The sequence below is a fragment of the Garra rufa genome, chromosome 10 (assembly GCF_049309525.1).
Source record: "Garra rufa chromosome 10, GarRuf1.0, whole genome shotgun sequence".
Lineage (NCBI taxonomy): Eukaryota > Metazoa > Chordata > Actinopteri > Cypriniformes > Cyprinidae > Garra > Garra rufa.
Genome location: NC_133370.1, coordinates 25255304 through 25276185, shown reverse-complemented (window position 1 = coordinate 25276185; position 20882 = coordinate 25255304). Strand labels below are relative to the sequence as shown.

At 40.7% G+C, this 20882-nt stretch overlaps 1 protein-coding gene across 1 annotated transcript in view; it reads left to right on the top strand.

The window, feature by feature from the left end:
* zswim5 (zinc finger, SWIM-type containing 5) overlaps positions 1-20600 on the top strand; it is a 48176-nt gene extending 27576 nt beyond the window's left edge. The window contains exons 2-14 of the mRNA XM_073849162.1: positions 1306-1662; positions 2957-3105; positions 3535-3685; positions 4672-4848; positions 4937-5113; positions 6200-6346; positions 6486-6623; positions 8804-9061; positions 9690-9825; positions 11381-11538; positions 11643-11806; positions 12777-12858; positions 17140-20600. Of these exons, the coding sequence (XP_073705263.1) occupies positions 1306-1662; positions 2957-3105; positions 3535-3685; positions 4672-4848; positions 4937-5113; positions 6200-6346; positions 6486-6623; positions 8804-9061; positions 9690-9825; positions 11381-11538; positions 11643-11806; positions 12777-12858; positions 17140-18002 (2957 nt within the window). The 3' untranslated portion in view covers positions 18003-20600. The remainder of the gene's footprint in view (positions 1-1305; positions 1663-2956; positions 3106-3534; positions 3686-4671; positions 4849-4936; positions 5114-6199; positions 6347-6485; positions 6624-8803; positions 9062-9689; positions 9826-11380; positions 11539-11642; positions 11807-12776; positions 12859-17139) is intronic.
* Positions 20601-20882: the final 282 nt, after the last annotated feature.

The window sequence follows — 20882 nt, the reverse complement described above, 5'->3', positions numbered from 1 at the left end:
CACCGAACCCTAGAATTAATTGTGATGTGTGCGGTTGTCTGTTTCCCTGCACATGTGTGTATGTGTGTGTGTATATATGTGGGCACATGTAAAGACACCTCCTAGCTCTGGTGCAGTTTGTTCTGGTCACGGAGGCTTTATGCATCAGCTGGACACATTTCTGGGCATATGGGTTGGTAACGAATGAGACTCGCCCTGCCTGTTCCTGTCGACAGCCTGTTCCTTGAATCATCTCTGCTGTTGACTCTACAAGGATACATGGAATCATGAATCTATCACTTGTAAACCTACAGATTCAAATGATCTCTGGACCTATGTAGTTTCCTGTGCATTGTGATGAACGGCTCTATTGCAATGGTTTAGAGTGATACAGTAATTCTAGTCCCCCAACCCCCTTTCCTTTGACTTCAATCATTAATAATTAAAGAGTCAAAGTGAAGAATGAGCCCTCCTATTGGCCACAAAGACATGCGTACGGTTTTTCTTCCTTCTTGCCTTTAGTTCTTTGGTTCTATAGGACCTTGCAGTAACTGGAACCAAAGCAACATCTTTTCATGTTTAAGCGTAATTCGTCTAATATTTCCAAAAAAAGCTTCAGACCGGGATTTTGAGTAAAATGATGGATTTTTGATTTCCTGTAGGGCTCTACTGTAGCATGATCTACTAGGATTTGGAGATAGCACTCTGGAATTGGATAGCATCTCACATATATCTTGCGGTTTGGTAACCACTAGCTACCAAACCAGTCTTGTGTACAGTCAAACAATCAGATGTGGATTTGGTAGCAGCCTAGTTTTTCTTGAGCCGTTCCTGGTTAGCAATCTTGACTTACAACGTCCAGATCCATTTACACTCACGCAGTTAACAGAAGATTTGTTTAGGACCAGTGAAAGACATATGTGACCCTGGAACACAAAACCAGTCATAAGGGTCAATTTCATGAAATTGAGATTTGTACATCTTCCGAAAGCGTTCCATTGATGTATGGTTTGTTAGGATGGGGCAATATTTGGCCGAGATACAACTATTTGAAAATCTGGAATCTGAGGATGTAAAATATTGAGAAAATCGCCTTTGAAGTTCTTAGCAATGCATATTACTAATCAAAAATTAAGTTTTGATATATTTATGGTAGGAAATTTACAAAATATCTTCATGGAACATGATTTTTACTTAATATCCAAATTTTTGGCATAAATCTATCATTTTGACCCATGCAATATGTTTTTGGCTTTTTCTTAGTCAATGCTACACAAATTACATCAAATGTCATTGTTTAATTTTTTTCTGTCTCTTCCTATGCAGGTTTTCACCTCAGTGGCACAGTCACAGAACCGGCGATGCAATCCGAGCCAGAGACGACACACAAGGTGGCCATCAGCTTCGACCGCTGTAAGATCACGTCAGTAACATGCGGCTGTGGCAACCGAGACATCTTCTACTGCGCGCACGTGGTGGCGCTGTCCTTATACCGCATCCGCAAACCCGAGCAAGTCAAACTGCGGCTGCCCATCTCAGAGACACTCTTCCAGATGAACAGAGACCAGCTGCAAAAGCTGGTGCAGTACCTTATCACAGCCCACCACACAGAAGTGCTGCCCACCGCCCAAAAACTGGCAGATGAAATCCTGTCCTCCAACTCTGAGATCAACCAAGTACACGGTGAGCAGCATAAACGAAGAGTTTCCTTCCCCCTCCATTTTGAAAGCTTTATTCAACACATTGTGCAAAAATAAATTCTACCTCTTCCTGGTCCGTTTATCCAAGGAGCCTCTGAAACCAGGAAGTCCATCCTCTTGAACTCTGACCTTGTTTTAAATAGGAATGAAGGGGTCAAGCAGAAGCCCCATATCAATGTTTAATCAGTGAATCCGGAATGTGCAGAATGCGTTAACCTGCCAAGATGTTGGATCAAAAGTGCAAAAGGACACCTACACTGGAGTCCTGCTTATACAAGGACACACAGCCCCTTCTGTTTATAGCAGTTTGCACCTCACCAGCCCATTGCAGCCATTATAAAGCCATTAAGTACACTAATAATTTACTATTATGCTGAACAGGGTTACAGTCTACCGCAATCTAACGCATTACAACAAGCGCTCTTATTTCAAAGCACTTTACATCCAGCACAGCTGGCTCCATAGATATCCTATACGCTCATAGTATATAACACCAATGCTTATGTCACACACTGATGATAATCTAGTATATGTAAGTTATTATTGCTCCCCTAAGTCCACCCAAGCCTTTTAAAAGCTAATCTCTAACTCAAGATGGATCTTCTTATCATATAACGCATGCCAAGGACAGGGGAAACGTGCAAGCGATGCAGAATCAAGAGTTCCGCTTCCATATATAGCGTTTATATATGTTTAATACCCGCAGGGGCACCCAAAGGGGGCCAATAGGCAGATCAACTCTCTGTGCAGAGTCTGTATATGAAGCAGCTTCATGGTGTCTTTAAGTGGAATTCAATAGGGCTGAATGTGCTGATGTGTTTTGTTCTGGAATGGGGGGGTTATAAACCTAAAGTGCATCGACATATTGGAAATACAGTAAGACCTTCCTCAGATAAAGTGATTGCCTCTAATGCATTTGGCTTTTCTTCCCTTTTTTTCTTTTTGCAAATCACAGTGGCAATGGAAAGCAATCTTTTAAGAATCAAGCCCTGATAGCTATGATTTGACTCACCTCGGTTTGAAATGTAAAAAAAAATAAAGTATGGGTATTCTGCCAAAAGGAAGTGATATTATTGATTTCGGCTGTGGTTTAGAGTAAGCAGGCTCAGGAAGTGCTGTTTTTCAAAGTGTTAATGTGCACAAGCAGATTTTTTTTGAAAATCTGGCTATTGTTGAAATTGCATAAGCTTGTAACCCAAGCTCTGTTTTTCCACTGATAAATGATATATGTTATTGCCGAAAGTATCCAAAGTTAACCGGCTGTATTTCTCTCCCAGGGGCTCCGGATCCCACAGCAGGGGCCAGTATTGATGATGAGAACTGCTGGCACCTGGACGAGGAGCAAGTGAGGGAACAGGTCAAGCAGTTCCTCTCTCAGGGAGGATACTATGGCTCAGGCAAGCAGCTCAACTCCATGTTTGCCAAGGTGAGACGCTCTCGCTTTCTGTGTGTGTGTGTGTGTGTGTGTGTGTGTGTCTGTGTGTGAAATGCTCAGTGCGAAATGTGCTATTATAGTGAATTATGGGCCCATGAAATCCTAGGAGGCCCATTTAAATCAATGTATTTTAATTAAATGTCAAGCTGCCTCTTATTTTCAATAGCCAGCGCAGTTCATTGCTTTACCTGTCTGCTATCTGAAGATTTGAAGGACTGCACTACAGCCTTTGATATTGATGCTGAATATAGTGCTCAAACACATACATAAACATTCTGATCTCATAGTCCTTGCACAAGATGCTTTATGTACTAATTACTTGCTTTGTTCTTCAAAATATGATGCTGATTTGTGTTAGACACAGGTGCGTGTTAGTCTTTTATGTGATGCATGAGGTTAAACCAGGTTTTTTTTGTACAGGTAAGGGAAATGCTGAGGATGCGCGACTCAAACGGGGCGCGGATGCTCACACTCATCACGGAGCAGTTCATGGCTGACCCGCGCCTATCTCTGTGGCGACAACAGGGCACAGGCATGACAGACAAATGCAGACAACTCTGGGACGAGCTGGGTGAGTTTTATTCTTCTTAACCTGTAGGGCATGTTTCTTAATCACTAATAGGATGCGGTTCAAATGTTGATCACATTTTTCGAAGCATTCGTATTTGAACACTGACGTATATGCTCATCCCTCTTATGCAGTTCTACAAAACTGAACCTTAATCATTAGTACTTACTCTTCTGCTCATTGGTTCAATATCCTTAGCCTTAAGCACATTCGTGCATGTGCACCGTCTGAACCGCAGCAGTTCAGTCAGGGCAAGTGGATCAGCCTACGACTGACTTAGTCTGCGGCACATGCAGTGGACCGGCCGCCCGCCTCTATCGGGATGGCATGAAAGGGCCAGGATCAATGAGCTTTAAAGCTGCCTCCTATTGATCGGGCCATTTAAAGAAGTTGATGAGAGCACATCCTGAAGAGGCTCATTTGAGAGCTGCGTCTCTGGCTTCCTTTTCCTTCGAAACGGTTGTAGCTGTAAACAAGGCGCACCTGCCGGGTTGACCGCACATTTTGATTTCGCAAGAGCATCACTGTGACCGGAGCATCCAATAAATGTGCAAGACAGTTCAGTGTTTTAGTTGACAGCTATTCTGATTGGCCAGAGCTCAGCAGTTTGGCCAATCAGGGCTGCATGTACATGACAGCAATGGAAAAAGACGCAGACCAGCCATCTGTTACCTAGATACAAAAAGGCATCGCCAGTTACACGAGCCCACCAGACAACCCTACACCTGCCAAATTTCATATGCTCCCCAGTGCCAGTGTTTGACGTTGATGTGCTAGAGCCTCATCTATTAAATCTGGTGATTTTTCACATTTCGCATTTAAGAGCAAATCAAAAGCTGGCTGATTTAAACTAGTTAAAAAGTGTATAAAAATAGGCAACCTAAAATTCAATATCGCCTTTCTTTATTCTTTTATGTACATTTACCTTTTTAGTTTCTCTCTCACTCACACTTCAGTTCTAAAGATGTCTGTGCGCTGTGGGTTTGCAGGTGCGTTGTGGGTGTGTATCGTGCTAAACCCGCACTGTAAAAGCGAAGAGAAGAGTGGCTGGCTGAGACAGCTGAAGAAATGGGGAGACATGGACATCTGCCCTCTGGAGGACGGCAATTACGGCAGCGAGCTGCCCAACATCACCAACGCTCTGCCACAGAGCAACCTGGCTCAGGGTAAGCCTTCGTTCAGTTGCTCCAAACCTGAAATTATCCACTTATCTCAATGTCTGTTGCTCACATAACTATGTTTTACTCGGTGTAGACTCACTGGCCCGGCCTAGAAGAACTGTGTTCACGAGAGCAATGGAGGCCTGTGACCTGCACTGGCAGGATAGTCACTTGCAGAGAATCATCAGTAGTGACTTCTACATGTCGCCGGCCTACCAGAGAGAGGGAGAGAGCCTGCTCTTCAACCCCCAGGGCCTGCCACTGTGGCTGGGTACGTATTTACATACTTCTCAGGCATTTTAAACAATGTTTGTCCATGTTGATTCTGTTCAGAGCAGCCGGAAGGCACGTTCGCACCACTATAAAGTTTTAATAATCACTCTAACTCTATGAGAATAGGGAAGTTCACACCACAGCTATAACTATAATGACACAGAGATAGTGAAAAACAGTAAAAACATTGACAGCCATAACTATTTTAGTGAAAAATAAAAATTAATTACTCACTTTCATGTCGTTCCAAACCTGTAAGACCCTCGTTCATCTTCGGTACACAAGTTGAGATATTTTTGATGAAATCCGAGAGCTTTCTGACCCTGCCTAGACAGCAATGCAACTAACATGTTGAAGGCCTAGAAAGGTAGTAAGGACATCATGAAATATGACATCAGTGGTTCAACCTTAATTTTATGAAGCTACAAGAATACTCTTTGTGTGCAAAGAGAACAAAATAACAACTTTATTCATCAATTTCTTCTCTTTTCAGACGGCTTCTACAGGTTCTAAAGTTGTGACTTTTGTTTTCTTGGTGCACAAAAAGTATTCTCGTCGCTTCATAAAATTATGGTTGAACCATGTGGGCAATTTTATTGATGTCAGTGGTTCAACCAAAAGTCGTTATTTTCTTTTTTTTGTTTGTGCGAAAAAAATTTTTTTTGTAGCTTCATAAAATTATGGTTGAACCCACTGATGTCACATGGACTATTTTAGCAATGTCCTTTCTACCTTTCTGGGCATTGAATGTAGTAGTACTGTTGCTGTTTATGCAAGGTCAGAACGCTCTTGGATTTCAAGAAAAATAGCTTAATTAGTGTTGCGAAGAAGAACAAAGGCCTTACGGGTTTGGAACGACATAAGGGTAAGTAATTAATGACAGAATTTTCATTTTTGGGTGAACTATCCCTTTAAGTCTGTGAGGAAATGTCACTCTTAGTAAGACCTTTCCTGCTGTGTGTCATAATCTGATTTCACGTCTGCATGATCCAGCAGTTTCAATTAAAATTTGGTCTGAAATTGAAACCGTCCCATTTAAAAGGAGCCCCACCATGTTTATACGGTGTCATGTGACTTGTTCCAGATCACGTGCCTACAGCATGCGCCAGGGTGGATGCTCTGCGTTCTCATGGTTACCCCAGAGAAGCCTTGCGACTGGCCGTTGCCATAATCAACACTCTCCGGCTGCAACAGCAAAGGCAATTAGACATATACAAGCATCAGAAGAAAGGTAACACACATTGATCAGCTTTGAATAAAAATTCGTTATTGTTAATCAGAAGCTCTATCTTTTGGAGAATTGACAATTTTCAACAGTAATTGTGCAACTGGTTCCTAATACAAGTATATATCTCCTGTTGTGTCCTCAGAGCTGCTGCAAAGGGGAATGACCAACACCACCAATCTGGAGGGCTGGGTGGGCCACCCCCTCGACCCCATTGGCTGCCTTTTCGCTACCCTCACGGAGACGTGTCGAGTGGAGGATGACAATACCATGGATACCGGAGGTACACAATTATAGGCTGTCATTGGGCTTCTGTCCTTTTACGACTCTCCGAGACGCCTTGGGCATTATTCGGTTTCTCGCTCAGCAACTGGCCTGTGTCTTTGAGAGCTTCATTCAGTCTGCTGGAGCCCCATCTCCTCGCTCTTTACAATTGCCCTCCTTTTCTGAGCAGTGTTAAGGGGTGCTATTGTATCAGAAAGGTCATTCTGCCCACTCAGTGGTGTAAAACGTATAAAATCAATCAGCATTTGCATTCCATACATCCCTCCCAGCTCAGGCCAATGGAAAGTGTCGGCCATTGTATTCCTGTAGTGAGGAACCCACAGAGAGGCATTGTGTGCCTGAATAATACTGGCAAATGGTACTGTGACTTGGAAGAGTTTGTGCATATCTGTGCGCCTGTCCCGTCGTAGCGCTCCCCTTTTGGCCGCGACGCTGTAGCAGTCGTGTTGGCTTGTGTGTGCGCCTGTTGTGCATTACACTGTATGTTTGTATGTGTGCTAGAGAGCATAGCTCTTTGTTTGACTCTGTTGCACAGTTGGAAACATCTGGCATGTGCTGGGATGGGGGCGGACTCTTGGTTTTATCCAATGAGAGTGTCCGAAGGTCAGGATCTTAGCTTAGCAGGACCAGCAACAGCAGCTGTAGCGGCGGCAGCAGCAGTGTGAAAGCCAAAACATTGCACTCTCTAACTCTTTTGCTTTACTACTTAGGCAGTTTACTGTTAACCAAATCTCTAGATAGGATTCCGTAACTTGGTTAAATTGTTTTGTGTGGATTTGTTATGATGATATTGAGATGTTTTCCAGTGTAGTAAGATGAACCCATTGATCCCTGTTCGTTGCCCACTGTACAAACAGGCCAACAGGATAAATTTGCCAGGGGATTTAAGTGAGCTGGTGATGAGGGTCTAAATTCTTAGCAAACAGATGGTGTTTTTCCTCAGTTTCCATGCAGATATCCTTAGACATTGATATAGACTTAGTCTGTGGTGTTTTTATGTGTTACAAGTTTGGGGTCAGTAAAGGATTTTTGTTTTTGAAAGAAATACTTTTATTCAGCAAAGATGCATCAAGTACAAAAAAAAGAGAGTAAAGTAACAGTATACTTTTAAATTGTAACAAAAATTTCGAATAAACTCTTCTTTTGAACCTTTTAGTCTTGAAGAATCCTGAAAAAGTTTTAAAAATGTTACTTGATTTCCAGATCAGCATATTAGAATGATCATGTGATGCTGAAAACTGAAAATTCAGCTTTGCCATCTCAGGAATTAATTTTATATTTTGTATTAAACTGTATTGAAATAGATTTTTTCATGCAGTAATACTTTTCTATTTGAATATATTTTAAAATGTAATTTATTCCTGTGATTTCAAAGCTGAATTTTTCCTTCAATTATTACTCCAGTCACACGATCCTTCAGAAAACATTCTAATAATCTGATTTGCTGCTTAAAAAAAACATTTATTATTATTATGTTAAAAACAGCTGAGTAGAATTTTTTTTAGGTTTCTCCGATGAACAGAAAGTACAGAAAAAATGCATTTATCTGAAAAACTTTTGTAACATTATCACTTATCACATCATCACTTTTGATCAATTTAAAGCATCCTTGCTAAATAAAAGTATTAATTTCTATAATTTCTTTCCCAATTTTTTTTTTATTATACTGACTCCAAGCGTTTGAATATTATATTGTATAATGTTACAAAAGCTGTTTGTTTCAAATAAATGCTGATCTTTGGATCTTATTATTCTATTCATCAAAGAATTCTAAAAAAATACTCAACTGTTTTAAATATTGATTATAATAATAAAATGTTTCTTAAACAGCCAATCAGCATATTAGAATGATTTCTAAAGGATCTTGTGACACTGAAGACTAGAGTAACGATGCTAAAAAATCAGCTGAGAAAAAAGCTGTCAGAAAAAAGTTATTTTAAATATTAAAAATATTTCAAACTTATACTGTTTTTCCTGTACTTTAAATGCAGGCTTGGTGAGCAGAAGAGACTTCTTTAAAAAACATACAAAATCTTACTGTTTGAAAACTTTTGACTGGTAGTATATGTACTTGCTTCATTTTTAGCATCACATTTCTTTATTGCTTTTTTTTGCAAAAAGAATATTTGCAGCAAGCTGTAAATTGACATTGACAAACCCCACTTTGTGTTCTAATAGATTCCGGTGAGCCCAAGCCTCCAGTGTACCAGCATGTGCCGGTGTGGGGATGTGCAGATGGAGGAGAGTCGTACCTGGCGCTGGCGCTAGAGGTGGCGCTGATGGGTATGGGGCAGCAGCGGTTAATGCCCGAGGGCCTGTACGCCCAGGACAAGGTGTGCCGGAACGAGGAGCAGATCGTGGCCAAGCTGCAAGAGATGGAGCTGGATGACGTATTAGTGCAGACACTCCGCAAACAAGCCATCCTCCTTTTAGAAGGTACAAACTCTTTGTTCTCAATATCACGTCTACTTTTCAACCTTTCGCTCTTGTCGTCACCCCATAGGCACTATCCTCCCTGTGTGGAGCTGTTTCCTCCCCTTACTGTTCTCTTGCTTTTCCCACAACCTTTTCCCCCATGTGGATCTCTGTCTACTTTTATCTTTTCCTCCTCCCCATCTCTAGCCTGTGTGTGTGTGTGTGTGTGTGTGTGTGTGTGTGTGTGTGAGAGAGAGAGAGAGAGAGAGAGGGAGAGAAAGAGAGGGAGTGCTATGCCTGTAAAAAGATCTGCAGGCTGGCCTCTGCAGTGTCCCCAACTCCCTTCCCCAAAACAGGCCACCCTGCATCTGAGCCTCCCACTGACACGCGGTGTAACCTTAGAGCAGACATCTGCGCTGCTACTAGGGAGGACAGACTCTGTCAAAGCCCATGAGGCCTTGCCGCCTGTTTGCCTTCTCATCGTCCTCCCCAGCCGTCCCAGCGATACGCTCCACTCAGATTTCTCTCTCTCACTTGCTCTGCGTGCCCTCACTGACTCAACAGCCTCCTGTCCATCAAGCCTGACTCAACCCTGCAATCTGATATGATAGACAGCGCAGTTCTGATGTGCTCTTCTCCATATGTCCAGGTGGGCCTTTCAGTGGTCTGGGGGAGGTCATCCACAGAGAGAGCGTTCCCATGCACACGTTCGCCAAGTACCTCTTCACCGCCCTCTTGCCACACGACACCGACCTGGCCTACAAACTGGGCCTTCGTGCAATGAGGTGAGACTCCATTTTTATTAGCTTTGTTTTTGCACCCAAAAATTAAAATTCTGTCACCCTCATGTTGATCCAAACCCGAAAGACCTTCACTCATCTTGTGGTACTCTCCAATATGGTGCTAGGGTGATGCAGAGGAGAATTGTTGAATAAAGTTTGTGTTCCAAAGATGAACGAAGGTCTTACAGGTTTGAAATGATATGAGGGTGAGCAATTAATGACAGAGTTTTTATTTTTGTGTGAACTAACCTATTAAAATGTAGTCGGCGCCAATAGCTTTGTGGGTGTCCCAAGTTTGAATCCTTGCTTGAGGACCTTTCCCAATCCCGCCCCATGAAATATTATTACAATTTCACCTGTTTCTATTTTAATATATTTTAAAATGTAATTTTTCCTGTGGTGTTAAGCTGAATTTTCAGCAACCATTATGCCAGTGTTCAGTTTCACATGATCTTTTAGAAATCATTCTAATATGTGACCCTGGACCACAAAACCAGTCTTAAGTAGCATGGGTATAATACATTGTATGGGTCAAAATGACAGATTTTTCTTTTATGCCAAAAATCATTAGGATATTAAGTAAAGATCTTGTTCCATGAAGATATTTAGTAAATGTCCTACCTTAAATATATCAAAACGTAATTTTTGATTAGTAATATGCATTGCTAAGAACTTCATTTGGACAACTTTAAAGACGATTTTCTCAGTATTTCGATTTTTTTGTATCCTCAGATTCCAGATTTTCAAATTGTTATATCTCTGTCGCATCCTAATAAACCATACATCAATAGAAAGCTTATTTATTGAGCTTTTATGTAATGTATCAATCTCAAAATTTATATTTCAAAAAATTTACCCCTATGACTGGTTTTGTGGTCCAGGGTCACATAGGCTGATTTGCTGCTCTTATTATTATCATCAGTGTTAAAGTGTGTGTTTTAAGCAATGTAGTGCATCATTGCTAAATAAAAGTTAATTTCTTACTAACTAAAACCTACTAACCTAAACAGTACTACTTTGAACAGTAGTGTACTTCAAAACTGGAAAGTCACACCGTCATGCAGCGACTTGCAAAAGAATGTTGGATGTTCTTCTCTTTGTCATGTTTTTCATGCTCATTCAAAATGCATTGTTTACACCTTTAGTTATTGAGCACATTTCCTCCCATTACACTGAATCTCCACGTGATGAGCAAGTTACGCTATATGGCTCCAGCTTTATAAAGCCTCTGTGGGACCTTATTACTGTATATCTGCACTGAGGCATCATTATCCGAGTCTAGCTCATCACAGTCCTCACTAATACACAATCAATAGCACTGTTCCCTCTGCGCACCTTCTGTGAGTCTGAGCTAGTGTGGTCTAATATGTTCACTCAGGCAGGAGTAGCAGAGCGTAGAGCATGGTTTCTAATCACTGGCCATCAGACAGATCTAGTGGAAACCAGAGCCAGTGTGTGAAAGTAGCACACTGTAAACTGAGTAAAAGGCTGTAGAAAAAATGTGTTGTTATAGAGTCATGTATGTGTGACTAATCCTGAATAATTATGTTTACCACAGGCTTCCAGTACTGGAGTCCACAGCTCCCTCAGGTGATGTAGGACACCCTCACCATGGCATCTCCATAGTGCCCAGTAGATATCCACGCTGGTTCACCCTGGGCCACCTAGAGTCTCAGCAGTGTGAACTGGCCTCCACCATGCTTACTGCTGCTAAGGGTGAGTGAGATCGCTTGCAACGGGTCACATGTGAGGTTCACTTTAAACAAACTTTTATGTGCTGTGCCAGTGTTTAGCAAAGTGAAGTCTGTGTTGTGTCTTAGGCGACATGTTGAGATTGCGGACTGTTTTGGAGGCCATTCAGAAGCACATCCACTCCTCTTCCCTCATCTTCAAACTGGCCCAGGATGCCTTTAAGATCGCTACTCCTGCAGATAACCCTCCTGACATCACACTGCTCAATGTAGCACTGGAGCTCGGCCTTCAGGTAAATTTTTGGCATAAAAAATAATAATAATTTTGACCCATACGATGTATTTTTGGGTATTGCTACAAATATACCCGTGCTACTTAAGACTAATTTTGTGGTTCAGGCAGTGTTGTTTTTGACAACCATCTTAGATTTAGTCTTAGTCTTAGTCTTTTGGACTAAAATGCTTCTTAGTTTTAGTCAAATTTTAGTCACTTCTATATGTGATAGTTTTAGTCCAATTTTAGTCGATGAAAAGTCAAAAAGGTTTTAGTCTAGTTTTAGTCAAAAAAAGGGGGAAAAGTAGTCTTTTAACAAATTAATGTAGGTCAGTAAGTATTTTGCTGTTGGGTAGTGTCACTTATAAGTTCTGAAAATAGCAGATCTATAGTTCAACACAATGTGAGCTTCCGGATCGACTATTTTCACCAATAATTACAATAATGAAGGAATGTCATAGAACATAAAAGACAAAAAAGGATGGAATGCTAAAACGGCTTGCCATACTAGTATAGCAAAGAGTATTTAATGCTAAAACAGCTTGCCATAGCGTCAGATACTTTTTAAGTTTTGATTGGCATGCACAATAAGCGGAAATGTCATGCATTTTAAACGTCTGACGGACCACCCACTAACATTTTCGTCTATTCTCGTCTCGTCAACGAAAACTCACACACGTCTCGTCATGTTTTAGTCATCAACGAGCCATTTTTATCTCGTCATCGTCTCGTTATCGTCATGAAAAAAAGTGGCGTCAACGAAATGATTTCGTCGTCATCGTTGACGAAAACAACACTGGGTTCAGGGTCACATTTGATACAGTAATATTGTGAAAATTCATTACAAATTGAACCTTTTATTCTCTGGTTTTATATGGTAGTCTTATTTTGAATAGTTTTCAGTGGTTTTATGTACACTGTGTGTATTTGTTCCAGTACACTGTTCTGCATCTTTTGTTCGTCTAATCCAACATGACATTTCTCTGCAGGTGATGAGGATGACTCTTTCCACACTCAACTGGAGGCGGCGGGAGATGGTTCGCTGGCTAGTCACATGTGCTACTGAAGTCGGTCTGTATCAAATTGATTTTTTAAATGTTTTTTTTCCTGCCAGGTTTAAATGAACACTCATTTCATTTAAGACACTGACATACACTTTCATAGTTCTGTCTTTTTAAAATGTCATGTAAACCCTGTAGTTTGAATGAAATCCAAACTAATTTTTGTCAAACTCAAATTAGCTGACCTAAATAATGCAACTGCAGCTCAGCTTTGTCTTTATTATACACAATAATTGGACTAGGTGATGCCCATTGTGTATTTTAAAGGATATTTCAGCCAAAACTGAAAATTCTGTCATTAATTACTCACCCCTTATGTCGTTCCAAACCCATAATATCTTCGTTCATCTTTGGAAGACAAATTAAGATATTTTTGAGGAAATCCGAGAGCTTTCTAACTAGGGCTGCAACTAACGATTATTTTAATAATCGATTAATCTGTCGATTATTTTTTCGATTAATCGATGAATCGGATAAAAAAAAAAACAAGGGATTTACAACCCTTTATTCAAAAACAGAACTAAAATCTTTAGAAAGTGCACGAACATGTTGCTCCTTGAACTGTTATAATAATAATAATAAAATAAAAATGGACTAACACAAAAAACATACACATGTATGCTTTACATCTGCCAAATAAACTAAAATTACTATCCGTCAAGACAGCGGCTTGCTGTGGTGTACATGCTGCATGGTTGGCATTTCCCATCAAGAAGCCTCTCAAATTAAATTCCTCAGTGCGCATTAAAAAAGTCATGTGACTTTGCACGCTGGAACGGGATAACTTGACTAACTTTCTGCTACATTCATTCTGCCATGGCGGTGTTTAGTGTCCTGCCATCAGCAGCGACCAGCTGGAAGAGTTCCGCATTCAAATGCACGCAAAACTGGCCTCAAAGCTAGCCTGGCTATCACCAGACCACGTTATGACTTCGTCATGATTCGTGGTCTGGGAACCACATGTTCATTTTCTCGTATTTGAGGCGTGGTTTACGAATGCCCAGAGCCGTTTATTGGGCGATACGAATGTCTATCAAATGCGCCTGTGCGTAGCTCATAGCCAATCGTTTCAATTATACCGGATGACGTATGTAGAGCGAACGCCAAAAGTTGCTCTTTTTTCAAAATAAACTTGCGTTCTAATGTCATTTGTCGCGCCGCTCGCGTCCAGTGTAGACCATGGTGTAGACACGAAAGATAACTTTGCGTCTGCTGCCATGCTGGATCCTTCGGTGAGTCGCATAGAAGGCGTCATCGTCTTGCTGCTCCCTCCCCGTTCTGTGATTGGTTCCCTATCTTAGGTGAAAATTAGGTCCATGGTTTCCAGACTGACTAGAAGCGTGAATAAAATCGCGCTGCGCAAGGCAGTATGGGGACACCCAGGCTACCTCAAAGCCCCAGCAAAAGTAATTACCATGAATGTGTCAAGGCAAAAATTAAGAAAATATTCGAATTACTTATTAATAAACTAGTATTTTCTGATTCAGTGTTGCAAAGATGAAATTGACGATCCTGCCATCTGCTCATTAATGCCCAATGCATCTTTATGGATTAGCTAATGAAAGAGTTTTGTTTTCGATTTTAATTATTTCGTTTAGTAAAATAATAATTTAAAGCTTTCTATAGATATTGTGTTTGTGAGGCAATTACCTGGGTTTCGGTTAATTATTGTGAAGCGCTCCTGTTTAAACCAAAGATATCAAGCGTATTCTGTTTGTTTTCTTTAAGAGCACATTTTGTTGATACTGTTAGTACACACAAACTAAGGTAGACCCTTTACAGTTCCGGCCCGGGTGGTAAATTACTCTTACCTTTATGAGCAAAAAAAGAAATTCCACATTGCACTGGCGTCTCCATGTCCTGCAAAGCGCGCTTCTCTCCGCACAAACTTTGGAATTATCTTGATTGAATGATTAAACTAATATTGTGATATGTTTTAAGTTTTTTATATCAATGGATTTTAATTTAAATCGCGATGAATTAAGCAGGCTTTAGATCTGTCTGCCGCTGTTTGCTATATAACTTTAAAAAACAAAAACTTGAATTTAACAAACAAAAAGTGTTCCAAATATATCTCTAAATTAACTTTATAAACTAAAGGAACGAAAATAAATGTAATCACTTTGCTATTAAAAACAGCAGCTGTGTAATGAGGAAGAGAAAGAGAAAAAAAGACAGTCGGACTGGAAATTCAGTCGGCCAAAAATTGATGAGCTGTCGGACATTTTTACAAGGAATGTTTGTTTAATAGCCTATTTAATACTCTTAGGCTACTTTCTTAATTAAATATATTATTTCTTTGATTTATTTTAGCGTTTTTAGGCTGCTTGTTTGCTGACTGAAGTGTAGGCTATATATAAAAAAACAATGTGCCACCGTCACAGCCCTATTCAAAACTGAGACGATTTCACCTCAGCAGAGCTCCTCTTTCTCCTTACGGTTGTGGTATGTTTTCGACACATTATACAGACAGACAGTGTTACAAAAACTATAGAAGTAGTTTTCTCCATCTCCACTATCCAACGACCCGTACAGCAGCTGTTTTGCGATCGAGCATTGGCTGCTGTGAAAGTACGCTAGCCAAAGTAGGCTTATCAAACATGTTTGATATAAATCGGGGCAGCATAGGCCTATATATATAATGTAGAAACGGTGCTTTATGCTCAAATGTTCCAGTTTTGCGCATAAGTTAAATTCGCATTTTTGGATGGAAACACAGCTTATGAGGTGCCGAACTCTGCTGGCATCAGAGCGGGAGAGAGACCGAATGTGTCCACTCCGCTCTGCGCTCAATTTTTTTTTTTAATATATATAATAACAACCAAATGTCTCTGCGTCGCGCGACACAACGAATCGATTATGAAATTCGTTGCCAACGCTTTTAGTAATCGATTTTTATCGATTTTATCGATTCGTTGTTGCAGCCCTATTTCTAACCCTGCAAAAACAGCAATGCAACTGACACGTTCAAGGCTCAGAAAGGTAGTAAGGACATTGTTAAAATAGTCCATGTGACATCAGTGGTTCTTTTTGTGCACAAAGAAAAAACATTGTTGAATAAAGTCGTTATTTTTGTTTTCTTTGCACATAAAGTATTTTAGTAGCTTCGTAAAATTAAATGAGAACAAAAACTTGTCATCCAAGATGTTCATGTCTTTCTTTCTGCAGTCGCAAATAAATTGTTTTTTGAGGAAAACATTTCAGGATTTTTCTCCATATAATGGACTCATTTATGGTGCCCGAGTTTGAACTTCCAAACTACAGTTTAAATGCGGCTTCAAACAATCCCAAATATGGTTGCAAATGATCCCAGCTGAGGAAGAAGAGTCTTATCTAGTAAAAACGATCGGTTATTTTTTTATTAAAAAAATGCAATTAAAATACTTTTTAACCTCAAATGCTCGTCTTGTCTTGCTGTCCCTGAACTCTGTGTATTCTGGGTTAAGACAGTTAGGGTATGTCGAAAAACTCCCCATCGTATTTTCTCCCTCAACTTCAAAAATCATTTCAAAATCATCCTACATGGCTACAGAAGTACTGACCCAGTCTTTGCAAAGTGAACCTGCAAAGAAGGTCAAACACCCTTAAGAAAAAAGTAAAACAGCGATGTAGAGGGATTTTGAAGTTGAGGGAGAACATGTGATTCTCTTCAGGGAGAGCAAGACAAGCGTTTGAGGTTAAAAAGTATATAAAGTGTTTTTTTTTTTTTTTTTTTAATGAAAATAACCAATCGTTTCGCTAGATAAGACCCTTCTTCCTCGGCTGGGATCATTTACAACCGCGTTTGGAAATCGTTTGAAGCCGCATTTAAACTGCATTTTGGAAGTTCAGACTTGGGGAACCACTATATGAAGAAAAATCCTGAAATGTCTTCCTCAAAAATGATAATTTCTTCGTGACTGAAGAAAGAAAGACATGAATATCTTGGATGACAAGGGGGTGAGTACATATGTAATATTTTTGTTCTGGAAGTGAACTTCTCCTTTAAGGTTGAACCACTGACATCACATTGGACTATTTTAATAACGTCCTTACTATCTTTCTGTGCCTTGAACGTGGTAGTTGCTCTCAATGCAGGGTCAGAAAGCTCTCGGATTTCATCAAAAAAAATCTTAATTTGTGTTCCAAAGATGAGGGTGAGTAATTAATGACAGAATTTACCTTTTTTATCTCTTTAAACTTTCAAATGAAATTCTCTGAAATTGGAAGTTGAATGACTTGGGTACTTTATCATGTGGTTACTGAATGCATGTAGAAGTTTATTCTGATTGGTTCTTCTGTCTCATTGCAGGTCTGAGAGCTTTGGTTAGCATATTGCAGAGCTGGTACACTCTCTTCACCCCCACCGAGGCAACCAGCATAGTGGCAGCCACAGTGATGTCCCACAACACCATCCTGCGCCTGAGCCTCGACTACCCACAGCGGGAGGAGCTCGCCAGCTGCGCGCGCACCCTGGCCCTGCAGTGCGCCATGAAGGACCCCCAAAACTGCGCCCTGTCCGCCCTCACCCTCTGCGAGAAGGACCACATCGCCTTCGAGACGGCTTACCAGATAGTGATCGACGCCGCCTCCACGGGCATGACCTACTCTCAGCTCTTCACCATCGCCCGCTACATGGAGCACCGCGGGTACCCCCTTCGAGCCTTCAAACTGGCGTCTCTCGCCATGACCCACTTGAACCTGGCCTACAACCAAGACACGCATCCAGCCATCAACGACGTGCTGTGGGCTTGTGCTCTCAGCCACTCGCTGGGCAAGAACGAGCTGGCTGCCATCATCCCTCTGGTGGTCAAGAGCGTTCACTGCGCCACGGTGCTCTCAGACATTTTGCGGCGCTGCACGATGACGGCCCCCGGCCTGGCCGGCATCCCTGGCAGACGTAACTCGGGCAAGCTTATGAGCACTGACAAAGCCCCGTTGAGACAGCTCCTGGACGCCACCATCAGCGCCTACATCAACACCACCCACTCCCGCCTCACGCACATCAGCCCGCGCCACTACGGAGAGTTCATAGAGTTCCTCAGTAAGGCACGCGAGACCTTTCTTTTGGCCCAAGACGGCCACATTCAGTTCGCCCAGTTTATAGACAACCTCAAACAGATCTATAAGGGCAAGAAGAAACTCATGATGTTGGTACGGGAACGTTTCGGTTGAAACCCGTTTTTCTTTCATTCTTCATTTATTTAAGGCATTATTTTATTCCTCCTTTTTTGGTGAATTTTTCAGTTTTATCCGTTTGTTTTGATCTGTTTTGTCTTTTATATTGTGAACGATTCGTGTTCACTAAGTTATTCTACCAGGTCAAACCTGTGGAGGGGAGAAGAACAACTGTAACTATGACCATTTATGTTTTTGTTTTGGCTAGTTCTTGATTTCGTTTAATCAAGATATTGTGATAAACATGTAAACGTGGCACATAAAGAGAAACCAAATGATTACGTGGTAAATTGAGCGTGGGGGAGGCGTTGAACACTCGAATCAAAACGGTCATTCCTGAAACACTCGCACACAGTGTTATCGTCATACCTCGATCGTATTTTACGGATCAGCTTTAACTCTCTCTCTAAGTCTCTCTGGAAAAGGCCTGGTTTTAAGAGTGAGACGGGCACATCACCTCAAACTTACACTCTGCCGAACCTCCTAACCACGACTCGAGCGAGCCACAAGATGTGAGCCCTCCCCTCTCTCCTGTGCTTGTTACTATCGGCTCATCTTAATCTCTGTTGGAAAATTCAGCTCGAGAGTGCTCAATCCTTCCGTGCGGTTTGCTGAATTTGAACACAACAGAGATATTTACCCATCAATATCAGCCATATATGTTTCTCTGTTACCTCTCAGCGGAAAACGGAAACGAAAAGACTTGTGTGAGATTGAGTAGCAGTAATAATATATATGTACTAGCACTTCATTAAATTCCATCCCCTACACGACGCATTCGGATCAGCAATTAATTACTGCGTACAAATTAGGCGAATTGTATAGACGCATTTGACAACAACTATTGGCAGAAGAAGGAATTAGCTGGCTTTAAAGTGTACCATAATATCTTCCACATTCCATGACCTCCGCCCTCCACAAGTGCCCCAGTGGATCCGAACACTTAGAATGCACTCCGCGGCTTCCATCTGAAGGAAAACGAGAAGAGAGGAAACGAGAAAAGAGATGCTCAACTCCGTTCTCAGGGAATCACTTAAAGAAACAAAACAGAAAAAAATAGTAGCATAAGCATTTAAGATATTGTAAATATGAAAGTGTCAATTCAAAAAATTGTAAAGTTATAATTATTTATGATAACTGTATGTTTTTCTTTTCGGATACTTGAATTTGTTGGGCTGGGAATGTGACGACCGTAAGAGGAAAGACTTCAGAAACATTTCTCAGGTGCTCCTGTGTACATTTCTGATTTTACTGTTTTATTTGTATCCTCTTTTATTTTATTTTTTTGTAATACATTTTTGCAAGAGGAAGCATGTAAAGAAGAAGAAAGGAGAGGACAAATGTTTATGAACAGACTATGCAGAACCACTTCACGATTTGCCCTCTTCACCCCGATCTTCCTCCGTCTTTTCTCCTCGTTTGGCTCGGGGGGTCGGGGCGCTCTCCCAAAATTCAACCGTTTGTATCTTGTAAGTAAAGTAATCTGCACGAGCTTCGAGTTTTGGATGGACTTTGCCTTTGATCTACGTACAACTCTTTACTTTGAAGCCTTATAGTCTTCTCTGAAAGCACTGCATGTGTTTCAGGACATTGTGTTGCCAATGTCAGTGGAGTACGGCACAGAGAAAACGGACCTACACCTTCGACTGGCCCGAACAAGGACGAAGGGCATCTGCTATTCTATTTTCCTTCGCTCTGACACGGTCGTGATTATCTTGTATTGGGGCTTTTTGAGGGCAATAAGGTCTGTTTTGAGGTTGCGACTTACCATTGCCTAATTGAGACTTTGATAGATGCTTCATTAATGGCTAAATCTTGAGGAGATTTCTCTATGTTGTTGGTTAAGGTTGGTCACTTTCATTTGTATGGTTTGCTAGTTTCCATTTTGGGTTAGTTTTGTTCACAGATTTTGTTTCAAAATTCATACTAGTTGCCTCGACTGTGGCATACTCGAACCACAAGGTGTTTAGCCACGTTATGCAGCCTTTGTTCCTCAACCGGACCTGAGAGAAAGCTCACAGATTAGGGAAATTTTTCTTTTCTTTTCTTTTCTTTTTTATAAACAAACATCTGCAGAATGATAATAGTGCTGCCTGTACGGTTAAAAAAAAACAAAAATACATAAAAAGAAAAAAACGAAACAAAAAGGTAAAAAAACGAGCATTTTCTGTAGCTAACTAGTTGGTCCAATGGCATTGCAAAAAGAGAATAACCTCCTCTGGCTTTTGATTTCTCTCTTCCATACTCTTAAGTGTCTGTATGTGTTAACTGTACCAGTGTTTTGATCTGTCCCTAGAGTTTAGAAGGAAAAAATAATCGCTGGTAGAGATTGTTCACTAGTTCATCTACTGTTTGATTTTGTTTCGTTTTAATTTAAGGGAAAGTGTTTGTCGCCTCTTTGTGCTACTGAATTATAAAAAGGTATCCAGTATTTGTTGCCACAAAAGTATAGTTCATCAACACTTTTTGTTTGTGCAACCTCTTGAGCTAATGTCTATAAACAAAAATTTATTACTATTTATGTAATGCTACTACCATTTTATATGATTTGTGTTGAATTTCAGTGCTTTTCTATGAATAAAGTGTGAAACACGTCTTTGCCTCTTTTGAAATTTAATGTTATACAGCTAGTTCAGGTGCAACTTTTATTCCTGTGATGTATTTTCTCTAGAAGCAGGAATTTTGTGCATTGAAGGGCTTATGCAATAGTAGCATTAAAAGTGGCAGTGAATACATTTATATTGTTTAAATAAAAAAAAAAAAACTATTTCAAATAAATGTTCTTTTGAACTTTCTATTCATCAAATAAATCTGTAAATAACATTTAGTGCAGTTTCCACAAAAATATTAAGCGGCACAATTGTTCTCAACATCATC